This window comes from Dendrobium catenatum, unplaced genomic scaffold (genome assembly GCF_001605985.2).
Source record: "Dendrobium catenatum unplaced genomic scaffold, ASM160598v2 fragScaff_scaffold_273, whole genome shotgun sequence".
Lineage (NCBI taxonomy): Eukaryota > Viridiplantae > Streptophyta > Magnoliopsida > Asparagales > Orchidaceae > Dendrobium > Dendrobium catenatum.
In genome coordinates this window covers 385,038-397,364 of record NW_021318735.1, presented here as the reverse complement: position 1 = coordinate 397,364, position 12,327 = coordinate 385,038, and the positions used below count along the sequence as shown (strand labels likewise).

Sequence of the window (12,327 nt, the reverse complement as noted above, 5' to 3'; positions counted from 1 at the left end):
CTCTGGCAGGTCTGTGGGCAGCCGGACAGTCATTTCATACGAGTTTCTGGGTTGACCCGGGACCCGGCAACCCGTCGGGTCAACCTGAACCCGACCCATTTTTCAAAGGAGTCGAATCCAGGAACCCGAACCCCGACCCATTTTGGAAACGGGTCGGGTCTAACCCGAAATTTCCGAATCGGGTTTGGGTCGGGTTTTCGTGTCCTGTGACACCCCTACAAAGTGCTACAGGAACCAAACTAGAAAGCTCACAGTAGTACAGAAACACTACTGCAACATAGAAACAACAATTAGGATAGAAAAGTAGAACTCTTACACCCAAATCGATAAACTGAAAAACAACCAATGAATTGAAGATTAAGCTAACCAAAACAACAATCAAACCATAGAATCAGAACTAATAAGAGAACAAATCTCGATCGCACAAGCATCATTCAAGACATGTCCCAACAAACTAAAATAAAACTATGAAACAATGAAACAAAAATAAGACATCATTCAAATCATATATTTTCTCGACATTTGTGATGAGTGTAAATTAGTAGATCTCTATCATGCATAATTCACCTCAGCAAAAAAATAGCTATTCAAAAACAATTCTTAAAAAATAAGGATAATCAATTGGATATGAACTTATCAGCTGCAACACCGAAGTTAGCAAAAAGCAATATGTTAAAGATGATAAGGAACAAATTAATGCACTTGTGATTCCATGTCTTGAATAATGAAAAAAAAATATAGGTGGAAGACATATATCCCTTTTTATTTAACAGGTGACAGTGACAACAAAACCCTCCCTAAAAAACCTACACAAAAATCATTTGATTAGGTGGGCCCAATGTTTAAAATTGCGTATTCGGGTATTGAGGCGTTTTTCATCCGTGAGGTGAGGCATAAGCCTCAAGGCGTTTAGATTGCGTAAACATAAAATGATAATTTTTTTATATACTAATGAATGAATAATGTAAAATATAAAAAAGCATAAGATATGAAGTGAAATCAAAATATTCCAATAATAAGACAACATGAAATATAGTTCAACTCAAAATTCTATCTTTCCCAAATCCCAGTATTCTTTTCATTAACATATAATTCCAATTTTCAAAAACAAATAGCAATGACATATCACATAAAAACTCATAAGTCATCAACGTTGTCATCACCAAGGGGTTCTTCATTTGAATCATCATTATGATGAACTGCTCTCTCCCCTTCCTCCTCTCCTATAAAGTCCAATGTCGGGCATTTACTTCAAGATTTATGTAAGTTTTAATATATATAGCGTGAGGCGTAAGCCTCATGCCAGTGAGGCGAGGCGGGCCTCAAGGAGAACCTCAACCAAGTTGAGGCGTAAGTCTCATTAAAAAAAAACTTGAGACGTAAGCATTGAAGCGTTTTTTACTGGAATTGCGCAAATGCGGGCCTCAAGGCGAGCCTCATATTGCGCAATTTTAAACCATGGGTGGGCCAATAAAACCCACTTCAAGCAATAGTGCGTGACAGTGAAACTCTTCTGATTTTTTTATATATCCAAATATCAGATAAAGCATAGAAGTGACGTACAGAGTGGCTTAACATCAGTATTAATTGGGACGAACAGCTTAAGTTACAAAATCGTAACAGTTATTCTCAAGCAGAATTAACTAGAAAATGTTAGTCAAAAGAAAAGAAAAAAAAAGTGGTAGAATATTTTACTTATCAGTATTCAGTGTCCTGAAAAGCACACGTCGAACTCCTCTTGGAATATGCAGGGACTCCATTGCTTCAGCTGTATGAAGTATAAATTAAGCAACTCATGAAGAGATTCAGTTCATCTACATAAATAAATAAATAAGAAACATTTGACAATCACCCTCCACAATACTTTGTTTGTTCTTATTAAACACCCTCGCAACACACCAACAACCTTACCTTCAGACCAACTGATTCTGCTGAACGAAGGCTACAAAAAGCAACCGTTATATATTATGGAAAAATGGGAAAAGAAAAGAAATAATATTTAGTCATATATGTGTACCCGTAAAGACAATGAAACGTAAGACCTGACTGCAATCTAATTAAAATAAACTTGTAGTAGAATTTGAGAATGTCAAATTAACAAAAATATATATTTTGAGCAAGCAAGCATTCATGCCATAGAACCACAAGAAAAGCAGAACTAAATTCAACCATGGTTTAAAAAATAAAAATAAAAATCTTCAATAGAACAAAAAATAAATAACATTTCAGGGGCAACTTTTTTCACTTTTGATGTTGAGGTCAAAAGCAATTTTATAACTAAAACTACGCAGTTTCGAGTAGAAGCTACCTGTTATATTCTTGTCTCTCGGAACATCAACCAACAAAGCAGGACCTATAAGAAAAATGTGAATATGCTATATCATGTAGTGGTCACAAGAATCAGGAAAGTGAATGAAATTCGTATGTTAATTAGATAATCATAACTAAGAAGGTACAGATAAAACAGTTTCGGTAGTATTCCATGGCAATAAAAAAACATCAAAAGCAAACTCTAACAGAATGATCCATCAATAATAAAGATAATCAATTCTGGCGTTCAGAAGCTGTATCATTTCAGTAACAAGTATGCATAATTTCAGCAATTTAGGCGCGAATTACATGTTTTTCCTTTTACAGTATGCATTAGATGTAAAACTTATCATTACAATGGATGCAATACACGGTTATAACGTAAACCTTAAATTATCAAGCAGAAACAAAGTATAGACATGACACCGATAAACACAAGTCCTTTTTCTAGCCAAGTTCCTTATCAGGTCAGTGGATTATTGTTATAATGTAGATTTGAAAAGACTTTGATTTTTTCTTTTTCAGAAAATTTTGCATAAACAAGATAAATAACGAAAGTAAGTTTAAGCCCTGTAAGATATGCCAGGTTTTTTTCACAAAGCTTTTATAAACCTCATATAGTCTAGCTTTTTGCAGTCATTCTATTTATAACATTGTAAAACAAGAATAATAGTACACCCTATTTTTGTGAAAAAGGACAATCAAATATCTTAATATCCTTAAAAAATAAAATAAAAAAATCTTAACATCCTTACATATTTGTGTTTTTATTAAATGTTGAAGGTAAACTTGAATTATGGAGGTCAGATTTAGAGTCTAAAGGTTTTCGTTTGAGTAGATCTAAAACCGAATAAATGGAGTATAATTTTAGTAGTAATAGTTCTAGTGGGGGATTGTGACTTTGGGCGATCAAGTCATTAATAAGAGTACACATTTAGATATCTTGGGTCTATTATTTAGAGTGATGGTGAAATAGATGAGATATTATAAGTAGAATTCAAGTTGGATGGTTGAAGTAAAAGAATGCATTTGGCTTGTGTTGACCTCTATGCTAAGTCAAAAAGAAACAAAAAAAATAAAGGCTTAAGAAACTTACCTCTGTCACCTTGCCCATGTCGTATCTCCGCCAAATCTGTTGCTCCATCTTCTGCAAATGCCGCCGAATGGTCTCTTCAAGCCCGCGTGCATGACCCCTGCCCTCATTCGCACTATTATGAGGTAGAACTGAAGCCCTTCACTGGTTTTTCTCTCCCACACGCAAACTTCTTCCATGTTGCAGAACTCCCGAAGCTTCTTCGCCTCTTCTCTAGCATCTGACCGAATCCCTTATACCTCCAAATCCTATCAACCGCTTCTAACCTCCAACCCAAACGAAGCCAGACCTCCTGTCGTTTAGTTCTTCAGCTTCGACTCATAACCCAATGCCTCCAAGCCGCAGCAGAGAATCGACCGGCCTTCTCTACCTCGGCTCTGACTGAATCTTCCCCTCCCATCTCTAGACGTCGTCGACCGACCCATCACCTAGAGCCGAACTCGAACTTTAGTAGACCTCCACTGTCGACACCTATAACCTCCCATCTGACAGAACTCCTCAAGTCATACACATCCGAGGCCATCCGGCTATCCGCCAAGCCTAGATCAAACCCAAACCGAGGTCCATACCTGGTTTGAATTCCCCTTGCCAAAGCCATCTTGCTAGTCGCATCTTGCTCTTAGCTTAAACCGCCGACCAACGTACCCTACCTCCACCTCAAACGAACCGCTCGATCAGACCCTCCAACCTCGCCTCTGTTGACCTCCATATAATACCCAAAACGAATGAAATGAAATACCTACCTGCTGTAACCCGATGGATCCACAAATATTGTCGGAAATCCAGCATAAATCCCGCCACTAGCTAAAGGACTATTCATTATAGACGGCGCCGAACCAGTCCAGATATCCCGCTATAATCGCGTCTCTTCCGGATATCCTGCGGCTCACCTCGATTGAACGACCGCAGATGTCGTTAAATACCAAACGAAGCCAAGGCACTGCCGAAGCTCTCTCTCACGACGCTCTCTGCTTCTCCGAACTCCACACGCACAGAGCTTCTTCTCCCGATCTCCTTCCCTTTCCGAACTCCCCCGATCCACCTTACCTGAAGCCCGACGCCTCCCGATTTGGCCTCCTGCCCGATCCCCTCTACCTCTCTTAGTTTAGGTATACATCTTTCTTTTTATTATTATTATTATTATTAAAATAAAGAAGAAGAAAAGCCAAAAAAACAGAGGGAGAGAAATATTTTCAAAAAAAAAGAAGGGAGATATTAAAAAAAAAAGAGAGAAGAGGGAAAAGAAATGTATTTTTTGTGTATCCCGCCATCACCGCCATCTCCCCGCGAAGGTATAAAAATTTCTAACTCAAAAATCCTTTTCTCGACGTTAGCGACGAGCCAGCAAACCCCCTACGCGCTCATGTAGCGTAGTAGGGAGGGAAACCGGCACGACGCTTGCGACACGGTAGGTAATCCCCGGACCGCTCATATAGCGTGAGGGGAACAAAAACTAAGTACCCATATGTGGGCAAATCCCTGTGCTCTTTTCAACAGGTGCCCAAGACCCTTAAATGCTCATGTAGCGGGAGGGGATTGAAGAATTTGCAGTTGCGGTGTCATTAGACACCTACACGAAGCGCTCAAGTAGCGACGAGGGGAAGGCTAGTCTCTCGGATTTTCCCCTAAACGCGGGAGACGCCGGGAAGTTGTCAAAATTTCGGGTGAACATACGACCGCACTCGGACCTGATTTAGACTCAAAGGACATGCACTTAAACTCAAACTTGAGAACCTTAGAATATAATTTGAACTTAATTGAATCATATGTGAGGGAGCTCAAGTTCAAAATCAAAACTCCAAGAGAACTCAAAACTTAAATAAACTGTAAAAAAACTACACTTGGACTTGAACTCAAGTTGGACTTGATTTGCATATTAAGCATGACTTGAATATTTGAACTCAAAAAAAGACTTGAGTTGGACCACAGGGGCCTCAAACGAACGGAAGAGGCTCACTTTAAGCCGGAACTATACTTGGACTCAAACTTGAACTAGATTTTGAACTCAAGTGAGACAGAGTTAAACACTAATTCAAACTTGAATTGAGCATAAACCTAACTCAAATTTAAATAAATCAGCAAGACTTAAGCTAAGTGCATGGAAACTTAAATATATTGAGCTTGAACCATGCAATATCAAGTGGGTTTTGATAATGAACTATGCTCAGCTTGAATTGAATGATCCATAAGAATTCAAGTCAAACTATGGCACAAGGAATTCGAATGAATCATAAGAGATTTGAACTCGAATGAACAAACCATATAGAACCAATCTCATGACAACGTGGAGTTGGAACCAAGCATGAAGGAGCTCGATATCATGCTTAAAATGAAGTTATGAGTGGTAAGATAGTGTCAAAATCTCAGCCGTCCCTTAGCATTTGATCCCACGGTCAGGATAAGAATCTGTGGGAGGCTCACTTGGATCACACCAATATCCTTCTATATTTGGGTAGCTGAATTAGGAAGGATTATATTGAGGCAATTATGTATCAATTAGAAGTTATTTATTTCTTTATTAAGACATCTTGTATAGATCTATAAATAGGGATAATTTTGTATAATAATTAGAAGGTATTTTTACCCTTCTCAAATTCTATGAATTCTAATATGGTATCAGAGCCAACGGCCTTAATTGTCGTCGAAAGACGATCTTAGATCAACGGAGCAGAAAAAGAAAAATCCGAGAGGAAAAGAAGCCGAGACGAAGCGGAGATACCGCACGAGCGAGCTCCCGTCCCTTTGCTGCCGATCGAGCGAGAAAGATCGTGTCCGAGAAATACCGCTTGCGGGAAGTGGTCTTGCCGGAGCCTAACGGAAAACGAACCCGAAGCCTCATCCACGGTCGACACGAAGAAGTCGGCCGGATCCAAATCCTATTGCCATGGAAGAAAAATCGTAGATCGCCAAAGGAGAAAAAGAAAGAAGAAGAAGGGATCGGAAGACAGAACTGTGCGGCGCTTGCGATTGGAGAAGCCAGTTGTGACTGCCTCATCCAGTGTCGACACGAAGAAGCCGACCGGTTGTCGAAACCGAAGGACGACACCAAGGCTCCCGCTTGCAGCTGGAGAGGCGGAACCGTGCAGAACGTGGCGAGCATCTCGATCCGATAGGAAGGGAAGATCGTCCAAGGAACCTAGTCGAACAGCCACGTAGGAGATGAAGGAGTCGAAGAAGCGTCGTACCTTCCAATCCGACAGAAGGGAGAAGTCGTTGAAGGATTTGTTGAACAGCCACGAGGGAGCGGAGCCGAAGAAGCACCTCCTATGATGCACCCGAAGGACGACACCGAAGCTCTCGTGGTGAGCATCCTGTGCGGAACCGTGCGGTGCAAGTATCCCGATCCGACCCGACAGGAAGGGAGGAGCACCGAAGGAGTTGAGTCGAACAGGCAGGGAGCCCAATCGGACAGGAAGAAAGAATACGAAGGAGTCAAAGAAGCCTCCTGCGAATCAAGAAAACTTCGAGCGAGTGGCTCCCTGCGTGCAGGCCCTTGCCGAGCTTTGGATCAGTCCGGTCCAGTAAGGTTCAATTTAAAATTAAAAGGGCCTTTCAACTTTTATTGTAGGAAAAAAAAAACCGGCCTTTATTGCCGTAACTTAAGATCAAAGGAATCTTATTTTGGAATCGCTTGTGATATACAAATCAAAGAAAGCGGAGAGAAGAAAGCGGCCTTCATTGCCGTTGGAGTCGTGCGGTCCAAACAGCTCGTGCCCTCTGTTTTGCACCAGCGGCCTTCATTGCCGTAGGACATCGAACGAGAGTCGAGTTCCTATCATCGGCCTTCATTGCCAAAATGTTGAGGAATACTAGTTTCCACCACCGACCTTTATTGCCGGAATTTTGAGGATGTTCCCATCACCGGCCTTCATTGCTGGAATTCCGAGGAATACAAGTTCCAACAACCGGCCTTAATTGTTGGAATTTTGAGGATAGTTTTCCATCATCGGCCTTCATTGCCAGCTTACTCTGATGGTTGATATCCTATCCATAACCAATGCAGCTCTACCTCTGAGCGAGTAATTGCAAGCTGGTCTCCAGCTTGAGGGGGAGTGTCAAAATCTCAGCCGTCCCTTAGCATTTGATCCCACGGTCAGGATAAGAATCTGTGGGAGGCTCACTTGGATCACACCAATATCCTTCTATATTTGGGTAGCTGAATTAGGAAGGATTATATTGAGGCAATTATGTATCAATTAGAAGTTATTTATTTCTTTATTAAGACATCTTGTATAAATCTATAAATAGGAATAATTTTGTATAATAATTAGAATGTATTTTTACCCTTCTCAAATTCTATGAATTCTAACATATAGCAACTCCTAATTAAGTGCAAGAGGTACATACTAGACATAACGATAGATCCCCATGAACAACAATAATTCATATACAATGAATATAGCACCCTACAAACCAATGCAAGAAAGATGTGGAGAAGATATCATCCATACTTGTGATGCAAGGAATCTACAATGCAGTGATCTATTCATAACACAAGAGAGTTTATAATGAGTATAACAAATCACCTATGAGTGACCACAACTCATGATCGAGAGCTGAGGTGGAATTATACCAAGGTTTAAAATTGCGTAAATAAGCCTCGAGGCATTTTTCGTCTGTGAGGCGAGGCGTAAACCTCGAGGCGGTGTTAGGCGTAAGCCTCACAGACGAAGAATTGCGTAAATTTGAATTTAAGAGGTTTAGCAGGTAAATAATAGTAAGATTCTATCATACAATAAAACCATCTAAATGATAAGTGAAATCAGTGGAAAGTAAGAAAATAGATGCAATAAAATCATGTTCCAAAGTATAGAACCACAAAATATTAATCTATCAAAACTTCCAAAATACAAATAAGAAAGAACATATATAATCAAATCATGTCCTATCACTAAATGGATTTTCAAGGGAATCTTCTTCTCCAATTGTATTTATGAATGTCATATCTTCATCATATTCAATGTGACTCACTTTTTTCTTCCCTCTTCAACAAGAATGATCATTATTATGTTACTTACCCACTTGATATAAATATAATGTAATAACATATAAGAAGCTGTGGAATACCTTTATTTGGTTGTTGTGCTCCAGAGCTACTGGATATGTGTGGTGTGGTACTAGTGGATGTGCCCACTTGATCTGATTCACCCCTCAAGACATCCACACTTAGATCCTCTAGTTGCAAGTCTGATAATGACAAATCTGTCTCATCATCTATTAACCACTCATTATCAGATGTCACATCATCACACATCAAAGGGTCCTCATCATCTTCAAACCTTTGTTCCTCAACCTCCTTTCTCTCAACCTCTTGTTGTGTATAATATACACATGGGAGTTCATTCTGAGTGTTTAAAGTCGATTTCTTCTCTTTATTTGCACTTGACTACATGTACTCTAGTTTCGCTCACACCTAGAAGAAAAACAAGTGAGGCCCAAAACTCTAACAGCAAAACTCTCTAACTCAGGGGTGGAATCACCAAATTGGATCCTTCATTCAACTATTTTAAAGAAAAAAATGTTAATCAAAACATATTAAAGTGTTATGTATTTATAAGAATAGGTATACCTGGAGACTGGTTGGCAATAGTTGATCTTACTGCTTGCAGACCAAAAAATCCCTCCTTATTCTAAAATAAAATAAGTTGTAAATCTACAAGCTCCCTAACAATCTGGTCAGGTATTAGTCGTTCCATGCAATGATACTTCACCTCCGGGTTTGAGGATTTCCTCTCTGAATATTGAAATTGAGGATTGAGATAATATGGCGCTGCATTTAGATGACGGTGTAACTGTACCTCCCACCAAGCATCAATGATATCCCAAATTTCTCTATAACTTGTCTCCTCTCCTCCCAAGTTATGTGCAATCAACTTCTTCATCTCATCCATAGCATTATAAATAAAACTCATGACTGGTTTCTTCTCGGCATCTACTAAACGTAGAACTTGTACTAAGGATCTCGTGTTCAATATGGCATAGATCACAGTAGTCTAAAATTTATCATTTAAAATTAACCTTCGTATTTCCTTCCCCTCAGTTTTCTTCCCCCATGCAGAATTAAGCCATTGAGTTGATATAAACATTGCTTCAAGAGGTTGTCTCACATCCAATAGGCTCTGCAGTGTCAAATAAGATGTGGCAAACCTGTAGAATAAATTTGCATTAGGAATTGAAAATGGTTTGCAGTGAACAAATAAAATAACGAAACTAGTGGTTGCAGGGCGAATGATTTCCTTCTTTGAAAACTTTCTCATTAAGGTTAAGATCTATGAGTGGTTGTATATGAACTTTGTGATCTTCTTCGCTCTAGAAAGAGAGCTCTTGTGTTGAGGTACATCACCAAGTTCCTCCAATATGAGATCGATACAGTGTACTACCTCATTAAGGCTAAGATTCATGAGTGGTTGTATATGAACTTTGTGATCTTCTTCGCTCTAGAAAGAGCGCTCTTGTGTTGAGGTAAATCACCAAGTTTCTCCAATATGAGATCGATACAGTGTGCTGCGTAGAGGGGGGTCCAATACAGGTGTTTCCTCTTCTCCATCAACATCTGCCCAGCTGCTTTGTATGCAGTGGCATTATTAGTCACCACCTGAATAACCAATTGCTCCCCGATCTCCTCAACAACCCCATCTAGTAAATTGAAAATGAATTCAGCATTTTTAACCTCATCTGAAGCTTCAACTAATCGTAAAAACACAGTGTCATAGGGATTGTTAATAAGAATATTAATCAAGCTCCTTCTCTTCATGCTAGACCACCCATCTGACATAATGGTAACACCAGTCTCAATCCATGTCGAAAAAAGAGAATGATATGTTATTTTTGGAAAAGCTATAACCTGCTGGTTTGCTTCGAAATCCTGGCGGGCTCTTTCACCCTTCTTTCTCATCCCCTCCGGAAATCTTGCGGGCTCTTTCCACCCTCTTCTTGGCTTCTAACCTCTTTCGTCTCTCCGCAAGTGCTACTCCACTTGTATCCTTCTTCTCTAAGTGAAGCAACTTTAGGGTGTCGTCAAGTGATTGAGTCAAGTTTGTAAGTCGGTTAAATTTTGCAAGAGTCATTGTTGTAAGTCTTTTGATTTCTAGTTTTTACTATTTATTTGAAATGTAAGAGTTTGTTCTTCCTTTTCTCGTCTATTCGTCGGTTTTTCGTTAGAAAGTTCCAGTCGGCAGTTTTTTTAATAGCTCTTGCTTCTGTGGGCGAAGGGTATAGGCACCCCTATATTTTTTGCCCGATCAAATGCCTGCGGCTGGGTACCAGAGAGGGTTGAGGCTGTTGCGAATGGAATATCTGGCAGTATTTTTTTTGAGAATGTCATGCCATTTAATGTTGCGACATCGCCGGCCTACTTTTATATGTTGCATCCTGTCGGTTTTATGGCGAGAGGTTGAAGCGACGAGTTGCAAACATGGATTTTGAAGGAGTTGGCAGACATACAGAGCATAAGCATTGATGAGATTAAACGACATAATTGAGACTGGGTGTTACACATTATGTCAGATGGTGGTCTAGCAATGAAGAAAGGAGCCTTGATTAAATATTCTTATTAAACAAAGTCCCTAATGACACTGTTGTTTTTTACGATTAGTTGAGTCTTCAGATGAGGTTAAAAATTGCTGATTTCATTTAATACTAGATGGGTGTATGAGCGAGATCGAGGAGCAATTGGTTATTCATGGGTGACTAATAATGCCATGCATACAAAGCAGCTGGGCAGATGTTGATGGAGAGAGGAAACACCTGCGTATGGACCCCCCTCTACGCAGCACCTGTATCGATCTTCATATTGGAGAAACTTGGTGATTACGCTCAACACAAGAGCGCTCTTTTCTAGAGCGAAGAAGATCACAAAGTTCATAGTAACAAACCACTCATGAATCTAGCCTTAATCTCATTTTCAATTTACTTAGATGGAGGTTGTTGAGGAGGATCGGGGAGCAATTGGTTATTCAGGTGTTGACTTAATAATGGCACTGCATCAAAAGCAGCTGGGCCAAGATGTTGATGGAGAAGAGGAAACACCTGTATTAGGACCCCCCTCTACTGCAGCACAACTGTATCGATCTCATATTGGAGAAAACTTGGTGATTTACCTCAACACAAAGCGCTCTTTCTAAGCGAAGAAGATCAACAAAGTTCATATACAACCATCATGAATCTTAAGCCTTAATGACGTAGTACACTGTATCGATCTCATATTGGAGAGACTTGGTGGATGTACCTCAACACAGAGCGCTCTCTCTAGAGCGAAGAAGATCACAAAGTTCATATACAACCACTCATTAGAATCTTTACCCTTAAAATTGAGAAAGTTTCAAAGAAGGAAATCATTCGCCCTGCAACCACTAGTTTCGTTTATTTATTTGTTCACTGCAAACCATTTTCAATTCAATGCAAAATTATATTCTACAGGTTTTGCCCCCCAACAATTCTTTTATTTGGGGGACAACTTGGCACGAGCCTATTGGATGTGAGACAACCTCTTGAAGCAAATGTTTATATCAACTCCTCCCTATTTTAATGGCTTTATCTCTGCATGGGGAAGAAAAATGAGGGGAAGGAAAATACGAAGCGTTAATTGTTAAATGATAATTTAGACGTACTGTGATTCTATGCCATTATTGAACACTGAGATCCTTTAGTACATGTTCTACGGTTTAGTAGACTGCCGAGAAGAAACCAGTCATGAGTATTTATTATTTATAATGCTATGGATGAGAATGAAGAGTTGATTGCACATAACTTGGAGGAGAGGAGAAAGTTATAGAGAATGTGGATTCATGTGCTTGGTTGGAGGTACAGTTACACCGTCATCTAAAGGCAGCGCATATTATCTCAACCTCCAATTTCAATATTCAGAGAAGGGAAATCCTTCAAACCCGGAGTGAAATATCGGTTCATTGCAATCTCTCATCTTT

At 39.7% G+C, this 12,327-nt stretch overlaps 1 protein-coding gene across 2 annotated transcripts in view; it reads right to left on the bottom strand.

Annotated features, from left to right (window-relative positions):
* The window catches only part of LOC110115636 (cyclase-like protein 3), a 40,765-nt gene that overhangs the window by 15,369 nt on the left and 13,069 nt on the right, over positions 1 to 12,327 (bottom strand). For both annotated transcript variants that reach the window (XM_028693416.1, XM_020848921.2), the window contains exons 2-3: positions 2,309 to 2,353; positions 1,696 to 1,768 (exon numbers count right to left, since the gene is read on the bottom strand). In XM_028693416.1, coding sequence (XP_028549249.1) covers positions 1,696 to 1,768; positions 2,309 to 2,353 — 118 coding nt within the window. The remainder of the gene's footprint in view (positions 1 to 1,695; positions 1,769 to 2,308; positions 2,354 to 12,327) is intronic.